The sequence below is a fragment of the Zalophus californianus genome, chromosome 3 (genome assembly GCF_009762305.2).
Source record: "Zalophus californianus isolate mZalCal1 chromosome 3, mZalCal1.pri.v2, whole genome shotgun sequence".
NCBI classification, from domain to species: domain Eukaryota; kingdom Metazoa; phylum Chordata; class Mammalia; order Carnivora; family Otariidae; genus Zalophus; species Zalophus californianus.
Genome location: NC_045597.1, coordinates 170,202,390 through 170,226,233, shown reverse-complemented (window position 1 = coordinate 170,226,233; position 23,844 = coordinate 170,202,390). Strand labels below are relative to the sequence as shown.

Here is a 23,844-nt window from a genome sequence, read left to right as displayed (position 1 = left end):
CTATTAGCAATAGCTTTTACCTACACAAAAACAAGGCAAACAAACATGTATACCTTGATATATCAGCAGTAACCAAGAGATGGTACTATGTCCTGGCCAAGAGAAGGCTTTGTGTGCCCTACCAACAACCTCTATGGAACCTCCGACCCGGGAAAGAATTGAATCAGCAGACCTCAACAATTGCAGACTGTGCAATGGGGGCTCAGCATGGATGTGAACTGTGCATTGCCCCGAACAGTTCCCTTGTGGATCTTGGGACAGAATTAAGGCGTGGGAGTTTCCCATTAAAAAACCTGGTCTGAAAAGCTAGAGCCTTAGCTCCAGTTCAAGCTGACCTGCCCTGGATTGGAAAGCCAATTAGAATCGGAAGCTCCTTGCAAAGACAGTGGAGCTGTGAACCTAGAAGGAACGTAGCCACGGCCTTAGGAAACAGTGAGAAAGACAGTGAATTCAGAGTGTTCACGGGATACCACCCTGTGTTTCTTGTTGTTCCCAAAGCTGTCAGCAGTCTCCTTCCATCCTGCTGCTGCCACCAAATCTGTTAACAAAAATTAAACTAAAGTAAATTTAAAGATCAAATTGGCTTTATTCCCTAATTCATGAATCTGGCAGCATCCCATCTAACAATAGAAAGGAGCTCTGCGGAGCTGTAGAAAAGGTTTTTAAAGGCAAAAAAAGGGGTGGAAAGAAGGAAACTATTGGCAAAGAATGCATTGTTTCAGGCAAGGATGCTTTCCTAAGGAGAATGGAGGGGTCTATCAGGCAGATTATTGCACTAATGCTGTCCCAGGTGATTCCATGTTGACTGGTTAAAGATCATGCTCCTGGAGGATCGAAACTGCAATTAGGTTAGGTTTTAAGTCCTGGTTTGCTGACATGGGGCTTAGCAACTGGGCTCCATTTTTAGCTTGCTGTATCTTTTTAAATCAATAGTATGGTATTATTTCAAAATAGAATTGGCTCAATGGAATCTAATAGAAAGTCCAAATGGAGACTAAAATCTATATAGTAATTTAGTTTTTATAAAGTTGGCATTTTTTTTTAGAAAAAAGTGACAAAACATAGATTATTCGATAAGTAGCGTTGGAACAAGTGGTTCACAGTATGTAATAAAATAAAGTTAGATCCCTACCATAAAACAAAAGACATGCGATGAGTTGTACATTAAAAGTTTGGGGGCATCTGGCTGGCTCAGTTGGCTAATCATGTGACTCGATCTCAGGTCGTGAATTCAAGCCCCATGTTAGGTGTGGAGCCTACTTAAAAAAAAAAGTTTAAAAGGCATGAGATAGAATAAGGATTATAGATGGATTATAGACTAAATGTATAAAAAGCAAGAAATAGTTGAAAGTACTAAAAAAATTTAGAAAAAAATTATGGGATGATGAAGGTCTTTTTAAACATAACAGATTTAAAAGAAGAAAAATATCATTTTAACTACATAATAGTAGGTTTTTTTATTAAAACAAAATATTTTTGATAAATTAAAAAGAATTAAAAATTTATACAGGAAATTTGTAAGAATGGTTTACCTCACTTATAATCCATGATATAAAAGATAGGTATTTTCACTTTTAGATTGTTGAAATTAAAAAAGAATGTTAATTTCTAGTGAGAATGAAAGTATGGGGACAGAAAAATCTTGATTAATGTCTCAAATTACTTTTGGCTGTGTCTTTTGTTCTCTTTTAACTCCATTTATACTACCATAAAACTGTAACAAGGAGGTCAAGAACATATGGACACCCTGGGCACCTGGGTGGCTCAATCAGTTAAGCGTCTCCTCTGGCTCAGGTCATGATCCCAATGTGCTGGGATCAATGGGGAGTCTGCTTCTCTCTCTCCCTCTGCCACTCTCCCTACTCATTCATTCTCTCTCTCATTATAAATAAAATCTTTACGAAAAGAATATATAGACACCCAAAAGTTAGCATTGGTTATTGCTCAGAAAATAAATAATTTTCTAAAAAACTTAAATCTGTATTTACATTTATCTAAAAACGTGTATTGCTTATGTAATTCCAGAATTTTTTAAAAGGATAGAATAAAACGATTATACCCTCTTTATTATAAAACTTTAGAAAGATTGGGGGGAATGCCCAGTTTTGCCCACATCATAGAGATTGTAATTTATTTTAATAGTATATTAATAATGAATAAAAAGCTTTATTTTAAAAAGCTTTATTTAATATATATAATGTATTATTTTCTCTAAATATGTTGCTCAAAGAGGATCCCAGGTGTTGTTTTATACTGGCTCACAGTTTAACATAGTGTCATATAGGAGAAATTCAGACTTAGCTACCCCAAATTTCCAGCTGTGATGGTGGAAATAAAATAAACCCTCATGGGCTTTGGCATGCTAAAACTTCAAAAAAGGAAATTTCATCTCCCGTGGCTCTAAGTTCCTCAATTCATTAGAAGGCCAGTTAGCCTCACATATGTAAAAGGAATGCTAGGACCATTTTCTCTAATTTCCTACTTTGACCTTTGTTTATGCAGTTGAGCAATGCTTTTTCAAACTACTGGTTGTCATTATTAATGGATTGTAAAATCCTTCAGTGGTCCCTACCCAACATTAAATTTGTATTGAAATAAGTTAGATTAGAATGAATAGACCAGATTAGAGTAGAATAAAAAAAGACAGGATCAAAATGCTTTGCACATAGTTAGAGTTAATATAATTTCTTAAAACTTTTCATCATGCATATGGGTACTGAGCCATGAAATAAAAATGTTTTGTTTTATTTTTTTGTACTCTAAATTGTGATTTAAAAACAAAACAAAACAACAGCAATTTTTTTAAAAGACACTGCAAAGAAGTATAATTTAACTTTTAGGTAGACATGATCTTTTTAGCAAAATCTCAAAAATATGTTCTATATGATGAAAAGTAATATTTTGAAAACAATCTTCCTTATATGCTTAAAGTATTTCTGGTGCAACTCTTCTAGGTAGTTCCACTCCAAAATTATTTTTTTTATTACTGAGATATGGACTTGAATATTGGCCCCAGCTGGCCTCATTTTGTTCCTCTGTAAAATCAGTAGGTTGAACTCATATAAGAGATTTTAAAATGCGAAATATAAAAATCTTATGTCTATGGCTTTTGCTATAAGCTTTAAGAGTATTTGTGTAATATCTTAGTTTTTGTTACTCACCACTCATAATTGTGTTGTTAGTTAAAATGACTCCAAAACAAATTATTTTTCAGGAATGTAAAGCAGATTTGTGTAGCTCATTTTAGTTATTCAGTGTTGTATTTGGAATAGTTTCTGAAACTATTTTCCTTCCACCCCACCCCTACCTCCTTTTGTCTTTAAATTTAGACACCTATTGTTTGAGGGTTTTAATGTAACCATATTAAAGAAGGTATATAGGAGTCTGGAAACTAACTTAAAACCTTACTTAATAATAACTTATTCTGTGACCTAAGATAGGCTAGTTAATTTTTTTTAAATGTTAACTTCTTCATCTGTAACAGAGGGATAATTAACTTGTTCTGCCAACCTACAATACAATGGGTAAGTGCTAAAACAGAAGTCTGTATGACATGAAGTAAGATCACCAAGAAGGAAGGGGAAGGGAGATGTAGGGTAAGGGGTTAGAGGTAAGGGATTTGGTGAAGTGTTAGTAAAGGAGATTTTTACTGAGATGATACTTGAAGAATGTATAGACATCAGATGAGCAGAGAAAAGGGTCTAGAACATGCCGTACAAAGAACAAGGATGAGAAGGAGGCAATTTAAGAGATAGACGATAGAATTTATAATAAGGCTTGGTAACCAACTGATTTGGCTATGAGGGAAAAGAGAGGAGAAATTTGGGATGAATTCCATGTTTTGATTTGGAGCAATTGAATCAGTGACAGAAATAGTCACTGAGACTGATTATGTAGAATAGTCTTGTGGCTGGATTGAGAGAGAAAATAAGGGAGCCTAGCTATGCCCTTTGTAAGTCTTAAATATCACTGATTCATTCAAGTAGAACTACCCAATAAACAATCAGTTACTAATTAGAAACTCAGGTGAGATATTTAGAGATATTGTGAAGAAGGGCTGGGCATAGATATTTGAGAGGTATTGAAAAATATGTGTTATAGATGACTCTTGAAAAATGCTTGGCTTTCTGAGGGTAATGAAGAGCATGAGGTAAACGGAGTATTACTTTTTTAACCTATTTTAAATATGAGAATCTTGAGGATTGGCCTTGAAGAAATGGCCAGTAAAGAAAGGCATTAATTATAAAAGAATATAAATAATTCCCAATGCAATAATTTGGCCTTGAACATTATGGGACTGGGCAACCTAGGGCTCGGGAATAACCTAAAACAGGAAAAAGAGCATCCCTTTATTTGAGACAGAAACAAAGTGAATGAGTGTGAATTTGGATGAAAAACAAAAAAAAATTGACATTAGAAAGGGGCACATTAATTTAGCTGAGGATAGCTTTGAGTTTTCTAGTACTATTAAATGCAATATTTCTTCTAGCATTTCAGCATCATTTGGCATTTAAATTCCCAAATTGATTATTAAACATGGGCTCTGTTGTGATGTGAACAAACTAGAAACTGCCTGGAAAACTCTGAAGGCGTATCTCTTAGAGATGGATGGACATTATTTTGGATTTGTCCACTGGCAAATCTGATTATTTCAACTTCAGTTTTCTCATCAATAAAATGAGAGATTTAGACTAGATAGCATTCATTAGATCAGCAAATCTATTTATTCATTGTTTATCTGATGTGTGGCTCTGTCTTTTCCATTTTAATATTTTGTGATTATTTTCATCACAAAATTGACAACGTCCCCCCCACCTCAGCTTGAGAAGGAAACTCATCCAGGTGTTTATTGAGTAGGAGAGGTTATCTTTGTTCCCATTCATTGATATTTTGGATAAGGACATACTTATCCTGATATACTAAGATAAGCAAAAAAAGGTAGCTTTTGATTTGTTTTGTTGTATTTTTGTTAAGTCTGGCTGTAGAGACAGGTGGTCTATTATGATTATGACAACATATCATTTATTTGTGTGATGCAAGGTGTAGCCTTTAATTCTAATGTAAAAATTATTTGTTAGAACACTGTGGTTTTCTTATGCAGATTCATATGCTTCCTTTATTATTTTGAAACCTATATATATAGTCTTATGAGGTATATGCAAAGAACTCATGCTTGTTTTCAAGAATATTTTTATAATTAAGGTAATAGGGTACCATTGGTTTTTCAAATTCTGACTCAAACTTTGGTGATGTTAATAACCAATTAAGAGGGGAGAATTTCCCTGGTGGCCAAGAGTGTATTTTAAAATTAGTTTTAAGGTCCCTCAATGAATCACTGAGCATGTCTTTAAAAAATAGTTTGAGTAAAACTTCATTAAATAAATGAATAAAGCAGCTAGTGATGAAGAATGGATTAGACAAGATTCTTTTCCTATTTAACACAACTAACAAAATTATCATGTCATAGCCCATGGACCACCAGGGATTTATCTGAGACAAGGGTCAAACCTGATTAGTAGCTTCCAAAATCTGGGCATACTTTATTAACAGACTCTGAATGTCAATTTCAGTAATGGCTTTGTGGGTATCTGCTATATTTTTCAGGTGAACTATGGCAGTTAGTGCACTTAAGATTAAACCATTATGTTACCTGAGGGAGTGTATACATCATGGTATGGCCTAGCTAGTTCTGACTAATTAGGAATTAGGAATAAAAGATAATCAATTACATTTTCTTCTGTGATGTGAAAATGGGTATGCTTGTGATAGTTTGGAAAGCCTAGACACTTTATAATTATATATATATATATATATATAATTCTGTTTTGCTAGGTTCCATTATTAAAAAAAATAATAATAATTAAATACCTTCCCTAAGAGCCTTTTTCAATATTTAGGCTGTATGTTGTTGATTAAAATAATTGATAAATCCTTAAAGTACAAATTTCTCCCCTGTCCAAATCAGGATATAGCCTTGTGTATCTTGAGGGCTCAGTCTGTGTGGCAACAATTATTGGTTTCATCATTCTGTGATCAAGCTAGTGTGAGACAGGAAGCAGCAGTTTAAGACCCATTTCCACCTCTCCTTTCCCATCTAAATAATGCTTTACCCTTCCTGGGGTAACCTCTCACTGGGAAGAAGTCTTAGAGCAGAGGTTTTGAATTGTTGGGTTTTCAAGGCTGCTTGTAAAAACTTTAGGGTTCCCAATAAGAAGCAAAAAAAAAAAAAAAAATTATCTGGCCTCTTTTCCAGACTTACTAAATCACAGTGTTGGAGAACAGGCATTTTTATTTTAAATTTTCCTATGTGATTCTTAGAGTCTACCTGACACTGGACACACAGACGTGTCCAATTGTTCTCCTTTGGGAAAATGAATAGTGTTGTATAGTTTGGTGTTAGTTTCATTAAACTTGATTTTCTGCACATTTCAGCACTCTCTAGAAGTAATATGTATTCTTGGATGGTCCATGGGCTTTATTTGTTTCATTTGAAGTATAGCTGGATGACAGTAGCCTTCTACAAACATGTTGCACAACAGAGAGTGTTCATTTTTTTAGTCACAATTTCACCATTCATGGGAATAAGTATTGGATCGTAGAACTAAAGGGGACCTCTAGAGAGCATTTCATCAAGCCCCCTGTCTCTAATTAAGTGGCTGTCTAAAGCATCCAGAAGAGATTTCCCTTAAATACTGACAAATAGAGGTTCAAGAAGCCCATTCAGTTGCTCATTACAGTGTTTTTATCACTCTAATAGTCAATAAATTCTTCTTCCCATCCAACTCAAATCACCTCTGCCTTAACTCAAGCATTTTTCTTCTTGTTCAAACCTCCATGTATGTGGCTGAAAACAGCCTAACATTAAAACCATTGCATTGAAGCACTATCTATTTAATGGACACAATGTGTTTCATGGACACAGTTTGTCGAAATCTGGTCAATAAACAGAAACAGTATAGGCAGTATAAAGGTACAGGTCACTGAATACTAATTGAAATAGAATAAAATAAAAATAAAATAAATGTGCTTTAAAATGTGTTTAGCAATGGAATTCGGGGCTGTCCAGGATACTCTTTACATAGACATCTGTTAGGTAAAAGAAAGGAGTGGTTTTCTGACAGCCTCATACTTGCTCTCTGAAATTTTGCCTTCACAATCAGTCCAGTATTTCTGTTCCCACTTTAGGTTTTCTTCCTCCCAAATCTTCCTACCTGCTGGCATGTGAATTTTTTTCTCTTTATTTATTTTTTATTTTTTTTATTTTTTAAATTTTTTATTGTTATGTTAATCACCATATATTACATCATTTGTTTTTGATGTAGTGTTCCATGATTCATTGTTTGTGCATAACACCCAGTGCTCCATGCAGAATGTGCCCTCTTTAATACCCATCACCAGGCTAACCCATCCCCCTACCCTCCTCCCCTCTAGAACCCTCAGTTTGTTTTTCAGAGTCCATCGTCTCTCATGGTTCATCTCCCCCTCTGACTTACTCCCCTTCATTCTTCCCCTCCTGCTATCTTCTTCTTTTTCTTTTTTCTTAACATATGTTGCATTATTTGTTTCAGAAGTACAGATCTGTGATTCAACAGTCTTGTACAATTCACAGCGCTTTGTTTGTTTGCTCTTCCAGTTAGTGATAGAAGGCTTAACAACACAAATGGGAAGTTAAAGCGAGAAGTCAGTCAGTGTGGTAAAATTTCAGACAAGATCGACAGTCAGTCGATCAACCAAATGGTATAAATAATCTATATAGTTTTCCCCATTTTTGCTGGATTAGAGTAATGATTCTCAACTGTAGACTGCATATTGGAATCACCTGGGGAGTTTATTAAAAGTGGCAAATCCTAGAATGTTGCAGGTAATTTTGATTTAATAGGAATTAGATGATTCCCAGGCATTTTAAAAATTTTATTTAAATTTAATTAATTAACATGTAGTGTATTATTAGTTTCAGAGGTACAGTTCAGTGATTCATCAGTCTTATATAACACCCAGTGCTCATTACACCACGTGCCCTCCTTAATGCCCATCACCCAGTTACCCCATCTCCCCATCCCCCTACTCATTCAGCATCCCTCAGTTTGTTTCCTATAGTTAAGAGTCTCTTATGGTTTGTCTCCCTCTCTGATTTCATCTTGTTTTATTTTTCCCTCCCTTCCCCTATGATCCTCTGTTTTGTTTCTTAAATTCCACAAATGAGTGAAATCATATGATAATTGTTTTTCTCTGATTGAGTTATTTTGCTTAGCATAATACTCTCTAGTTCCATCCATGTTGTTGCAAATGGTAAGATTTCTTTTTTTTTTTTTAAGTATTCTGTATCCTGCTACTCAAAATGCGGTCTGTGCACCAGCAGACAGTGACATTACCTGGGAGCTGATTTGAATGGACAATCTTGGGCCCCACTGAGAATGACCAAGTCAAAATCTTCATCTACACAAGAATTCCCATATTAGAGTTTGAAAGACCCTGTTAGATACTCTAATATTATACAGCTTGGTTCAGAACCACTGGGTAGAGGAAGTGAACAGAACCAGAAGGCCCTGAGATTGAGGATATGAAGGAAATGAGGAAAGAAGCAGCAGGTAAGGAAGGGAAGAGAAAAGTGGCAGAGTGTAAAATCAGGAGAAGACAGTTATCAAGACTTTACTTAAACTTAACCTTAATTTTTTAAAGGGCAAAGATCTTTTTGTTTTGTCACTGTGATGTCAGTGCTCTGTTTTGCATTATTTATGAATGTTCTTTATCCTTTTTGTAACTCATAGGAAGCAATAATAAATATTTAATTAATAAATTGTCAAAGTTCTTTAAATAAAATAATTTCTAAGGGAGTAATTTTAAACATGGTATTGTTATATTTAAAGAAGTAATTATGCCATTGTTTTTATTGGTGATGTGCTGATATGATAAAGCTACTTACAAATACTTTAATTTCTTGAGATGATAGATATTCTCTCAATAGTATTCCCTTACTGTGGGATGTGTGGTTCCTTAAGCTTTATCCATCAATTCCTATGCATATTTTGGATGAACCTCCCTTCCCAATCTCATGTTTACTGAGCCTAATATAAGAAACATCTTAACTTCCCAGATTTTACCTTTTATATTAGACAATCACAGTTAGTGATGTACCATCAATGAATAAGCTAGTTAAAATTTGACCCAAATATTTTAATGCACCCAATGAAGCAATTTAGGAAGGATACTAAGTATGGGGGAGGGGTGGAATCTAATGAAATAATATTCCGGCAGGAGTGGAAATTAATATAAGCAAGCAATTATAAGTTAATGTTCCCATGGAGGCTAAGTGAGTTATTTCACTGATTTCAGGAACTGTTTTGTTTTGTTTTTCCATCATAATAAAATATGAATATAGTTTGATGTATTTAATTCATATTAAGTAGTACTATTAATCAATAAATGTCATTAAATAGATTGTACAAAGGGAATGTTTTCTTTTTAAAAATAAATCTCACGTAACAATGTGAAGAAATATTTCTTAACTGTGTCACATCACTATTTAGAGATTAAGCTTATTTGTTTTTTTAGCTCTTTATATTGTTACCTGTCAAGCAGACACTTCTAAATGTATTTCATGCTTACTAAACTTTCAATTGGAATTAAGGCATGTGAAAACAGTGATAGCAAAAAGTGCTATTTTTAGTCTTGAATGTATCTTACTTTTTTACTTTTAAAGTGAATTATAGACTGCTTTTGAAGCAAATCCCATAATTCTCATTTATATCTTAAGTCAAAATTTTGAAAAGTAATGACTTTAGAGAGATGTTTCTTTGCATATTCTTGAAATGTAATGGCATATCTAAGATCAAAGTGTCCTGAAAAAATATGTGATATGTGATCACTAGATAGACAAAATTGCTATTTTGAACAATTTACAGTTGACTCAACACATATGAATGAATAATTTAATGTACATATTTTTAAAGTTTCAGAGCATAATTATTATCAAACATAAGATTATACTGTTAGATTATATTTTAAAACATTATCATATTTAAATAGTATAGTCACAGAGAATTGATCTTAATGTGAACATTTAATAAATAATTTTAAAATAAATTAATGGTTAATTATCTTTATAAATATTATCTACATTAATTTTCTAATTTGATAGGAAAGACCAAAGTATATAAATGAAGAGAAACTGAAACATTTTGTATAGTACCCTCAACCACCATAGAGTTAGAAATGAACACTTAGACATATGTGTCTAAGATTAAAATAGGGTGTGACTTATAAACTATTAATGCTTACTTTGTGCTATTTCCGGCTGACCAAAGCCTGTCAACTTAAAGCCAGTAAATAGACTGTTCTATGATAACACTGACTTCAAATCTAGTAATTTGTTTACTTAACATATGTCTGCTATTTCAATTAGCAACTTTGGCGCATCAAAAAAGCCTTTTTAAATCCGGAAGAGAGGAATTATATATGATTTTATTTTTTTAAAAAAGTGTCTATTAAAAGTGTTTCCTTTTTATAGTATGAATTAGTAAGTAGAATATCTAAATAAATATACTACTTGGATGAAAGATAGGAACATCAATGTAAGCCCAATGTAGGAATATGAATAGTTAAAAAGTGGATATAATTTGTTTGGGTATATTTCATATATGTAGTGTATATGTATATGTACTGTGTATGTATAATGTATATAAAATATAAATTAAAATTACATGGTGACAGGTACAGTTCTAGACTTTGGAATACACCAACAAACATACTGTGTAATAAGTGAGTTGTAAAATATGTCAGATGGAGTAAGAAAGGAAAGATGAAAGGAAGGAAGGAAGGGGAGGGAGGAAGAGAGAGAGAGAAAGATAAAGAAAGAAAAAAAGAAGAGGAGTGTTCATCAAGAATCAGTAGTTTGGAAAGGATTCAGGATTAAACAGAAGTTGACTTCACTGGGAAAATGAGATTTGAGCAAAAACCGAAAGAAGGTAAATGGACAGACCAAATTGATTTACTATGTAGAAATTTCTTTAAAAAAAAGATGTATTTATTTATTTGAGAGAGAGGAAGAGCGCGAGTACGAGTGTATATGCACCTGGGGAGGGGCAGAAGGGGAGGGAGAGAATCTCAAGGAGACTCCCCGATAAGTGGTAGCCCAAGGTGGGACTTGATCCCACGACCCTGAGTTCATGACTTAAGCAGAAATCAAGAGTCAGACATTTAATGAAGGGAACCACCCAGGTGCCTGCTATGTAGAAATTTCTATTAAAATACAAAAGAAATTATTTCAAAATTTAATGTTACCCAAATTGCAAATACAAAATATGCCCTGACAGGGGCACCAGGGTGGCTCAGTCCATTAAGCATCTGACTCTTGGTCCTTATCTCTTGATCATGGGATCAAGCCCCAGATTGGGCTCTGTGCTCAGCTCAGAGTCTGCTTCAGATTCTCTCTCCCTCTCCCTCCTCTCTCTCTCTCTCAAATAAATAAATAAAATCTTAAAAAAAATGCACTCACAAATCCAGACTTAAAATTTGTCTTTTTCAAAATCTTCTATAAGATGATAAGAAGTATCTTATAACTTTATTTTTACAAAATAAAAACAAGACAGAGTGAGTCCAAGTGTTGTTTTTGCTTAAACTCTATTTGATGTTTGTATTGATTGCACTACATAGGTAGGAATATAATCATGTCTAATAGAAGAATATAGTTCATATTTAAACATTATGCACTATTTTATGAATATCATACTCATGTTCAATTAAAAAGGATCCAAGTGGAAATATGGAATTGTGAAGCAATCAATAGCAGAATTTAAGGAGCATTTAAATCTAGTAATAGACACTAACAATAATTCTGTTATTTGGATTTTGATATGCTCTGTTTCTTGGTATTTTAATATTTGTCTATTTACATTTTTTAGTGCCCTATGTCTTTAACTCTCTGCATTTTTTTAATATTTATTTTTATTTACTTTAGAGAGAGAGAGAGAGAGAGCAAGCATAGTGGGAAAGGGCTGAGGGAAAGAAAGTCTTAAGCAGACTCTGCACTGAGATATCATGACTCTGAGATCACGACTTAAGCTGAAACCGAGAGTTGGTTGTTTAACCAACTGTGCCACTCAGGCACCCCTGCATATTTTTTTTCTTTGATATGTGCATTAGGCAGTCAACAAATAACTTTCATTGAATTGGCAATATATGATTTATTTAGTTGGAGAGGATACTTACTTTCTTATATACTGAATGCCAAACACTACCAGTCACCAAGGATAAAAACATAAATAAGACAATGGACTTCAAAAAACTACTCTAATAGTTTAGTAGGGGAAGCAAACATAAAAAAAAATACAATGTATTATGACAAGTGAAATAATAATATGTAACATTTGCTGACCACTATTAACAGGGGCCATGGTAAGCACTTTACACCTATACCTCTGTTTACCTTCAGTCCCATTAGATAGATACAAATACCAAATCCATCTTAAAGCAGGTAAAGTGAAATACAGAGATATTCAATAACTTGACCATATCACAAGAATAGAGTTTGGGTTTGGGCCTAGACTGTCAGACCACGTGGAATCTGCATTAACTTTCTCCCTTGTTCAGAAGAAACAGTGATAAACTATCTCATCCTAGAGCTATATCTGGAGTTTTCAGAAAGAAAGTGACATCTGAACTGGATGTTATAGATGAGTATTTGCTAGGCAGAGAAGACAGGAAGGGTTTTTAGCATGAAGGAAAGCATTATAAAAAGGCAATGAGAATCAAAATTGGGAATGATACAAGAAATCAGGAATCACAAGTGGTGATTTTGTGTTGCTGGATATGAGAAGCACAATGAGAAATGCTAATAAAGATAGAGATGGTTTAATTGTTGAAGGACTTTTATCCCTTGCTCAGGGTTTACTCCTTTAGTACAGGGATGACAAGTTTTATTTGCAAAACAGCACTGATTTATAGGCAGTGGCTTGTATTTTCAAGCCATTGCTTTTAGAGCAGCATGGAGGATTAATTGGGATCTGAGAAACCTTTTAGAAGCCTATGTCATCATTTAGACATTACTTTCCCAAACAAAGTTGGAGTAGAGAGGTGGGACGGTAATGAGGAATATTACTTGGCAATTTTATTTGATAATTTTGTTAGGTATGAGAAGCGAGGGTGAGGGGAAAGGAGAAAGAGAAAACACATCCCCAATTTTTAGCTAAGCTACTGAGGGGATGGTGCTACCAATAATCAAGAGAAGGGAACAAAGAGAGATATGCCAGATTGGTAGAGATGGGAAAGTGAGTTACGTTCCTTATTATACATCTTGGGATATCTAAGTGGGGTCTTCTGCAGGCAGCTGGTAACATACCACTGCTCAATATAAAATTCAGATTTGGATCTGATGTCATCTACCTATAGGTAGTATGCAAAGGGGATGGATGATTTCATCTAGGCATGAGCCCATAACCCAAAGAAATTGACAAGACCAACTCTGGGGAATGCTGTCATTTGAAGGACAGATGCTGCTATAGTAGCAGTTGAAGGAAGCTTTGAAGAACGAGTCAGAGAGATGGAAAGAGATCAGACTGAAGTGGAAATAAAGAAGCCAAGATGTGATGTACTATACATCTTCTGTAAGATTCATTTCTCTAAATACTTTAAAAATATCTCTTTGGAATAAGTGAAATAAGTGTCTCTCAAAGGTGTAATTTTGATGCCTAGCCTAAAGCACCGATTTTTACTAAAGCATACCCTAATATAGTGCTGTCAGCTTGGATCAAAGGACATTATAAGAAAAGACCAATGGAAATTTGTGTTGCATCTACTATGAATGTGTCTCTCTCTGCCACATCCCTCCCTCCCTCCCTCCTTCCCTTCCTTCTTTCCTTCTTTTGAGGATGTTGCTCTCTTCCTTACACAGGAAACTTGGTAGAAATTTCACTTATATCTCAAGAAAAGAAACAGTTATGCTACTGCTGACCAGTTATCTATACATGTATCTGTATCTATATTTATCTATCTGCTTGATATGAATCATGTAAGATATAATGTGAATCATGTAAAAGTTTGTTTCCCTTTTTTCATTGACTCTAAAAGGCTTAGATTATTTCCGGGGATATCTTCTGTCATAAAACCTTGCTGTGCCCCTTGTGGATAGACTCCATCTTTTGCAGCCTGCCAAAATGCCTCATTCAATTATTTCAAATTTGATTCTTTCCTGCTAAGTCGTATGATTGTTTTGAAAAACACTGTAAGTGTTTGCTGGGACAAGAAAGAAAATAAAAACAAGTGTATGTATTAATTTTGAAGGTTTTTGTACAGTGATTTTGACCTATTGCAGACTTCATTTGGTAAATGTTAGCTGAACTGAATCCACAGTGGGTTGAGTATTGTTATGTGAGAGCTCAGCTTTTCTCAGCTACTCCAAAGCACCTTAGAAGTTTCTCTTGGTGACTGACTTTGATCAGGGTCCCATCTCTGTCTTCCACAGTGACAAGGACGGTGTGTGCAGAACAGTGTGATGGCAGGTGCTATGGGCCCTATGTCAGTGACTGTTGTCATAGAGAATGTGCTGGGGGCTGCTCAGGACCGAAGGACACAGACTGCTTTGTAAGTCTTGGAGCTTCTACTTTTCCCATCTCCATCCTTCCTGGCTGGACTTAGGCACATTGACTCTTTAACATTAAAATAAGGTCAAGTTTAACCATTTTAACCATTAATCATTTTAGGATTAAGAAAGATGTTCTGCCTTCCTATAATTCATTCCCTCACTCGGTGGCTATTGATTGACTAGGATTGTTCTGTTCTTGTATATGAATTATGTCTTTCTGGTGTAATTTACAATACAGGTGAGATGTATTAGAGAATGTGAAGAGGAACATATTGAGATATCTTTTTAAAAGCTAATAGCATCCTTCCAAAATTTACATTGATTACCTGTTTATGTTGTTGCATAATTGAGTTTTCTGAGTGGGGGCTCTTGAATTTTATTTCTTGGATTTAAATTTTAAGGTTATAACCATAGATTTCAAGATTATTCTTAAATTTAACTATTTCCCAGTTTATTTTGTTTACAAGTTAATTTTATTCATAATTTATAAGATTTACAAATGCATGCTTAAAGCAATTTATATGCTAATCTGTGTGATTTTTATTTTAGAAAAGGACACTTTTCTAAACATGTTGAGAACATGTTTTAATTACATTTTAATATACCTGATACAGTTCTTTCTGTTCTTTTGAATACAAACAGTTCTGTGAGCTATAGTTAACACAATTTCATATACAGACATTATTTTCATTTTAAGCTAAAAATCATAAAATAAGAAATTGTTTTTGCTGTTAAAAATGAACACAGAAATTCATTTTCTTTTTCCCATTTTGAAATATCCAAAGAATACACATATATATTTAGAACTGAATATTTTTTCAAATTGACACTTAACTCTGAAAATAAGCAAAACATAAATAAAAACTCTTATGACATAGACAATTTCTTAATTTTCTTAACATCACAAGAAACTTTATTCGTTGACCCTAATCCTATAGTGAAACAAAAGTATCTATTGCAGAAGTGAGTAGTGAAGAAGAAAAGAAACATTTTAAAAATTTAAGGAAGATGCTTTAGCAGGCCTTGAAGTGAGACCTTTTCCCTTGCCTATCACCAGACACAAAGTAAAGCTTGATGTCGAGGATGCTGAGCAGGTGTTAACAATTCCAAAACAGTAACAACAAGAAACACCAACAATAGCCATAACTTTTACTTAGAAGTTTTTCATTGCATTTGTTTTCATGGTTCCATTATCATAATGAACAGAGTGTTGGGTGAGTCTCAGAATCCTCATTTCATTACTTTTATGGGATGGTCCAATGACTCCACTTTGGCATTTGGTACAGAATGTTCAAGAATGCCAGACCGAGGCCTTGGTGTAAGTTACGTTGTTTTGCATTCTGTCTGGAAGGTAAATTTGTTTGATTCCTTTAGTTTATGTCCCTTTGTTGCCAAGCAATCTGTGCACAACCTGCATAAAGTATGTTCGTAAAGCAATTATGAGGACACATGAAGTTTTATAGCCATAAATTAAAACTTACTGAGTTTTGTAGATTGCTTTTTAATAGATTCTTCCTGGAAAATGTCATCTTAGTGAATAATGTATCATGAGTGAGTCTCGTTCTGATTATGCATCTAGTAGACCATCATCAGGGAATTGTCATATTGGTGATAAAGTGCTTACTAAAACAGTTGATGAAGAAAATGTTTTGAGGAAACAATGAATTAGTGCTTATTAATAACCATACATACAATTTATGATGAAATATAAAATATAGCTTGAGTGCATATTAGCTTACTTTCCAAGGCTTCAATTATTCCTATGAAGGTTTAAGCTGTTTAATTAAGAGAATTAGTTTATCAACTCTTTTGAAAGCCATGCTTTATGTACGTAGACATACATTCTATTTTTATACCAAATACCTCTCAGGTGGTAAAGTTGTTTTTTAATTCTTCTCAAATGCATTTGAACATATTAACAAATTGAGGTCTCAATACAAATATATAAGTCAGCAGAAACAAATTGTTTTGTTTGAACTTGATGGCTTTCACTGAATGGTGTGGCATTATGAAAAAGACCATATAGGAAATGGCAGCACATTATTTAATTGTGAGCTAAGTAGAGACTGCTTCTCTTCATTTTGGCATTACATACTCCATATTTACACTTGACTGGTCACCTGCCAGAGCCTTTTCTTCAAGTCCAGTTTAAATATCTATCACAATGTTTTCCTACTATACAACGGCAATGAATGTGCTTACCATGTCACTTACAGCACTGAACTTTTCCAAACACCAGCTTTAAGGAAAATCTAGACTATAGATTTGGGGAGTTAGTTGTTAGTGCCAGACTCTTAAGACTCAACATAAACCCTTTGAATAGTGTGAGTTGAAATAATTTTTCACTATTAGCTAATTTTAATAATTTAGATCAATTATTAGTTTGGAGATTACTGGGTAGAGACTAGGTAAGTTGAATATCAATATCTTTGTATAGATTGTATATTCATTGACATTGGAAAAACAGTTTTGTAAAATTTTCGACATTCAATACAAATTTGAACTTAAAAATAAGTACTTACTGACTATAAAGCTGTCAAACTTTATATTTTTTATGAAATATAAGAATAGAACATACACATATGCTGTATATAAATATGAATATAATAAGTAAAGAACACATCCTTCTTACACAGCTATTAGAGCAGGGTTCCTTTAACGAGTATTATGAAGGCTATTCTTAAATGAAATTAATACTTGCTATGTTGTAGGCCTGCATGAATTTCAATGACAGCGGAGCATGTGTTACTCAGTGTCCCCAAACTTTTGTCTACAATCCAACCACCTTTCAACTGGAGCATAACTTCAATGCAAAGTATACATATGGAGCATTTTGTGTCAAGAAGTGCCCACGTAAGTAACAAGATAAGAATAACCAAATTAATTAGATCATCATTTAAAAACACACCCACAAAATCATATACATTTATTGTAATTTAAAATTTGCAACATTATCATGAATTACTTGGATATGGGTACTGTTGCTTACCATTTCACTAATAAGGAAATTACAGTTCAAAAAATTCAAGGGATTGGTCCAAAGTCTCAGCAAAGGAGTGACATGTTTGAGGTTAGAGTGTAGTGTCATTGCCTTCTAAACTTACTGTTTTCACTATTCCTCAGTGTTTTTGTACATGATGCTGTTTCTCAGAAAAGTGATTAGTTAAGTAGGAGCAAGCTTTGTACTGAATGAGGTCTGCTTCTAATCACAATGAATGTTTACCTAATATCCTTTCTGATTACTTATTTGTAATAGAATGTATAGAACTATAGTTTTAATATCAAATCTAATCTTAAACAATAACAGTAGATGTGAAGGGCATGTTTAGCGGTCTTTACAAAATTGACAGCTCATCCTGAGGATTCAAACAGTTTAGCGTTCATCAATAATTCAGTAAATATATGTCTTCATATTTGCTCCAGTCAGTTTCTTTGCTTGGAATGAGTGATGGGACATTATTTCTTCATTGTTCTATCTACTGGAAAAACTGGAAAAAAAAATCACTACATTTGTCCATATATTCATTTAAAAGAAGAAGGTTTTACAAGCTACTGCATACCACTATTACGGTTTTCTTCATTTTGTGCCTGTGACTGAGTAAGAAGTATAAAGGACATGGGATGAGAGTGGCTGTGGGTTCTGGCTTTGCCCACATATTACTCATGTGATTTTAAATGAACTATTTAGTTTTCTGTATTCTCCTCTTTAAGATGTGGCTGGTAATAATCATAGTTCTCTTCTCTCCCAGAGTTATTATAATGATCAAAAGGATGGGGAATAAGAATCAGAGGGATAGCATATAAAAACAAGTCTTTGGAAACAATGACAATTTTAGTCATTATTATTAAATATTTTTATATTGGTTAAAAGAATAATTATGCATACAAGCTTTCAACACCTAACTTGTGGCAAGTGGCTTAACACTGAGAACTATTTTGTGAAATTACACGCCCAGTTTCTAGATATGGTAACTCCTAAATTTCCTTTCTTAGAATAGTTTAGATCAACAAATTACAGGCTAATTTAAAACACTTTGGTATTTATCTATGTAAATTTCAAATATTTGAAGGGCCCTGCTCATAAGGCATGGTTTGTTAAACTGCAACTATCTTGGAAAAACAAAGACATTTAGTTCCTAAATACTGCTCTACAATCCTTAATCTTGAATTCTAAAATTCAAAAACTCCAGATAAATATTTTTTGAAACTCATTTGGCTACAAAATCTGAACCTAACTGATATGGGGTCTTTATAATTTGTATTTACTCCACTTAGCATATATTACTACAAAAATGTAGAAGTGTTTAAATATGGGGCATTCCTGTAAAGACCTTGCAGAAAGGATGGTTACATAATATACAGTACATTCACTCGTTGCAGGTTGAGTTTGCCTCAGAAAGAGATTAGGTTGTTAAGAAGGAGTATTCTCAGAATGAAGACAGGAAGGATGAAGAACAGGAAGGGAACAGGCTGTGATGCATTCTCCGCAATGTACCTTTTCTGTGGTGGATGCCCCCTGGTGGATAACTGGGAATATAATGATTGCACTGTGCCCACCCCGAAGAATCCATACACATCCCTCTACCCCAGACTCCCTTCAATCCCAGATTTTCCAATATTTCTTCCTCCAGGGCAAGCCACTGCTCATGAATCCACATTTATTCTAAGCTCAGATCACTTTCATACAAAGTAAATGATCATTTGAACTACCCAGAACCATGCCCACTGGTAGGATTTTTTTCCTCGTTACCATCTTTCTAGTCCCCTCCTCAGTGAGGCTGCAGGGCAGCTGTCGTTCATTTTGAGCTGCTTGCACCCACATACCAAACTTAGTTTTTGTCCTCCCTCTGTTAGCTTGTCACAAGTGCCCTCTCTTGGTCCCCATGCAGCCACAGGTATGAGCCGAGGGAGAGGTACCAGCACAAGGAGTCTGGGCTATCTGCTTATGCAGTTTACTTGTGCCTCTGCCTGGACTCATATCCAATCTTAAATGCATTGCCTCCATCTTAACAGTGGATTCTGTTGGACCTGCCCAACATTATAACATCATGGTTCAAATAAAACCTGATGTGTGATGGGCGATTCTGGCTATAAAATCCATCAATGACCCATGGTTAGGTGCTCTATCTCTATCAGGACCCAGAAACATCTAAGGAGCTGTTTATTAAAAGGTGTATAATTCTATGCTACAGATGGCATGGATTAGCTCTAGAATCCTAGAGGTCTCTGATAGGATTTTCCAGCTGGGACTTGCCATAACTCCATATGGCATATTTCCTACCACAGACACTCCTAAGATCATAAAGCCTCACGGGTTTGTTTGTTTGTTTGAGGGAGAGAAAGAGAGTGTGAGCGCGGAGGAGCAGAGAAGGAGGGAGAGTGAGGGGGAAGAATCTCAAACAGACTCCACTCTGAGCATGGGAACCCGACTCAGGGCTGGATCCTAGGACCCCAAGATCATGACCTGAGGTGAAGCCAAGAGTTGGAAGCTTAACCAGCTGAGCCCCCCAGGCACCCCACCTCTTGGATTTTGTGACCCAAGTAGCAGAAATGCTTGCATCCCAGACTGGACCTGTACCATATGCCTTTCTTGATCTGAGACCCCTTCAAGGCCGGAAGCCTTCCATACCACTGAATATTAGGCCAGAAGCAGTATGCCCTGACAGGGAATATACTGCCTTTAAAATATAAAATGGCCTCGGGGCGCCTGGATGGCTCAGTTGTTGGGCATTTGCCTTAGGCTCAGGTCATAATCCTGGTGTCCTGGGATCGAGCCCCCCCGTCAGGCTCCCTGCTCCGTGGGGAGCCTGCTTCTCCCTTTCCAACTCCCCTGCGCTTGTGTTCACTCTCTCACTCTCTCTCTGTTGAATAAATAAATTAAAAAAACTCTTAAATATATATATATATACATATATATATATATATATATATATATATATATATATATATATATATATATAAAGTGGCCTAGCAGGCGTTGTGTTTTCCCTTTACTATGGGAGGCTCTAGATGCAATTATCTGGGTTCTTTATTGGGGGGCAGGCAATGTCTTGGCATATTTCAGATCACTGGAGCCATAAATATTTTACCAATGTATCAGGTAATCAGACATTCCTGATTTATGTAGTATGCCTTTCCTAAAATGCTGCCTTTCAAATTCCATTTTGTTTCTTCATATAAAACTATGGAACAGTTTCTATGGCATTCCACTGAAAGACAGAATACATTTTAAACATTTCCTCCTGGATATGAAGTGCACTCTCTTGATCCAAGGCAATTCAACGTCAGCTTCATTTGTGTTTCGTGTAACTTGAAGTATTTTTAGACTTCAGACTTGCATCATGACGTGAAATGAAGTGGAACTATTGAAAAACACAAACTAAATGTCATGTAGTTTCCTAAGTCTATAAAAGAAATTCACTCTATCTTGGGGGCAATTCAGGTTGCGGTGCTGTAGTCAAGCAGGGACTAACTGTTGTTAACACACGCTGCCCTTGGATTAGATGTGGATGTTCGTAGATTCTATTTCAGGTTGAGATATTTAAACAGAGTTGTTTTAGGGAAAGAGACAGACATGTATACTATCAGTGATGCTAATCATTGTCAAGCCCTAAAGTACTTTGTTTTAAACTTGTTTTCTGACCATCAACATTGCTAATTTCACCGGTTTTTTTCAAATCAGATAACTTTGTGGTGGATTCCAGTTCTTGTGTGCGTGCCTGCCCTAGTTCCAAGATGGAAGTAGAAGAAAATGGGATTAAAATGTGTAAACCTTGCACGGATATTTGCCCAAAAGGTGAGTGATAGTTGAGATTATTTTGGCTAGAACAGGGACCTACTCTAAGGTTTTTCCATTTACTTTTTAATGGACTGGCTAAGTTCACCTCTCTGAACACACACATCTTTTCCATGACTCTGAATAGGTCCCCAAAGTATCAACTCTCTTAACAGTGTGTATTATCGATTTTGAATGATGTATACTAAATGATCCAGGTTAAACTGGGAGTTTAATAGAAATTCAGAAAAAAGTTACATTTTATTCTATATGCAGCAAATCTTAGAAGGTATGCATACAACAAGGGATTGCATGATTATTTTAGCATTAAGAACCCATATTAATTCCTTGCCACTCCACACTAAATGATCTGCTATGCATATGAAGGTGCAAAGAGACAAATATGATGTTTACCCTCCAGGTCTTTGAAACTATTTTGAAAGATTAGATATATAAAGTGACAAGGACATTTACTGTCAGTATTCAATAAATGTTGCAGATAATTCCTCTTTTAGAATTTTAGTAGAGAAAGAAATCCCTTCTAGCTGTGGTGCTCAAATTCCTCACCCAAATGAAACTTAAATTAAGCAAGATGAAAAGTACAGTCCAAATTTTCTGAATGATATTAAGCCTTCCAAAGTATCAAAGATTGCCTTTAAAAAGGGCAAACTTCAGACTTATTTTTAGACTACATTCTCTTTCTCTTTCCTCTTTCTCTTTTTCCCCTCCACCCCCACACATTTTATTTTGCTTATTTTGTTTTTGAGTAGAGCCTTCAGAAAGTACAGGTAATACTCAATTTAAGAATTTAAGTATGAGGGCTCCTCTGTGGCTCAGTTGGTTAAGCGTCTGCCTTAGGCTCAGGTCATGATCTCAGGAGTCCTGGGATGGAGCCCTGCATTGGACTCTGTGCTCAGAAGGGAGTCTGCTTCTCCCTCTCCCTCTCACTCTTCCTCTCCCTCTGACCCTCCCTGGCTCATGCTGTCTAACCCACCCACCCCCTGCCCTGCTCAAATAAATAAATATTAAAAAAAAAAGAATTTAAATATAAATACTTAAATGGCTCTTGATTCTGGTTACAACTCACATCATTAGTACTTTGTTCAATATATATTCATAATTAGAATGATGTTTTTAAAACCATAGTTTGTAGACCATCATTAGGCTATGAAATGATTTTACTCAAGTGACCAGGATTTGAAAGTATTGAAAATGATATTTTAGGGTGGATGAGAAAATAGTTGATTTTACGTGGCAAAGGCAAGTATTGATTGTTGTAAGTTTTGTTTTAGTTATGTATGTGTTGTGTGAGTATCCTGGGACTTGATATAAGATATGATTCTTATGCATCATGGTCACTAGACGATCATGCAGGGGCAAAAATTTAAAGCAGGCCCAGCAGTCAATGTTGCATGAATAAAGTATTATTTTATTTGTTAGAAAACTGTTTATTTCTTATGATGAACTCTTTTCATTTTTATAATGAAAAAATACTATTATTTTATAATAAAAATGCAATAATTTATTGACTGGAAAAGAAGTTTCTCAACACCCTGACTTTGTCTTATTTCTACAGCTTGTGATGGTATTGGCACAGGATCACTGATGTCAGCTCAGACCGTGGATTCCAGTAACATTGACAAATTCATAAACTGCACCAAAATCAATGGGAATTTGATCTTCCTTGTCACTGGTATTCATGGGTCAGTATGAAGAATTTTTGTAGAAAATTATTTTGCGAAGTATGGACAAAGCTTTAGAGATTCTTTAGCTGTGTCTGTTTGGTTCCTTTTGACCCAGATGAGTTCTGCCCTTCGTTCATGCTCTTCTCCAACAAAATCAAATGGCAGATTTTGCCAGCAATGATAGTAAAAACCAGAGTTTTGAGATACATAGACTATGAGTTTATAACTACTTAGATGTGACAATATAAATTTATATATAAACTAAAATGTATTTGTGGGATATCCTCAAATCCACAGATTTCAGAAAGCTTGACATATTTTTAGATATGTTGAGGGACACAGTGTCAATGGGTGAAGTGAGGAATTTCATTCAAACTCCTAACTGATTAGTTCAGGAAAACATAAATTAATATTCCTTTTTAAATGTATCTCGTAGAGAACAAATCAGTAAGTTGAAATTCTCTTGAGCTTTCAGAAATTTTCTTTGGCCTGATGTATCTGTCTTTTTCTCTTTTACTTAGGTTAGGAAATTAGTACTAATATAGGAGATCTAATAAATGAATTTCATTTTAGCAATAAAAATTGTAACATTTTCTGGGTTCCTTCATTACAGAACCACCTGCTGGTTTTAACTGGGAAAACAACGAAGTTTGTATTCTTTCAATTGTAATAAAAATGTCTATATTTTTACTTTATATTTTATCTGTTTATCTATATTACTCTTAATCCCTAAAAATTAGTGCTACAGGCTACAGATAAAGAATATTACTCACATATTTCAATTCAAAATCTTAACTCGAAACATA

General features: G+C 34.7%; 1 protein-coding gene across 7 annotated transcripts in view; it reads left to right on the top strand.

Moving 5' to 3' along the window:
- ERBB4 (erb-b2 receptor tyrosine kinase 4) overlaps window positions 1-23,844 on the top strand; it is a 1,100,194-nt gene that overhangs the window by 785,351 nt on the left and 290,999 nt on the right. For all 7 annotated transcript variants that reach the window (XM_027590425.2, XM_027590421.2, XM_027590423.2 and 4 more), the window contains exons 6-9: window positions 14,459-14,577; window positions 17,290-17,431; window positions 21,261-21,374; window positions 22,930-23,056. In XM_027590425.2, the coding sequence (XP_027446226.1) occupies window positions 14,459-14,577; window positions 17,290-17,431; window positions 21,261-21,374; window positions 22,930-23,056 (502 nt within the window). The remainder of the gene's footprint in view (window positions 1-14,458; window positions 14,578-17,289; window positions 17,432-21,260; window positions 21,375-22,929; window positions 23,057-23,844) is intronic.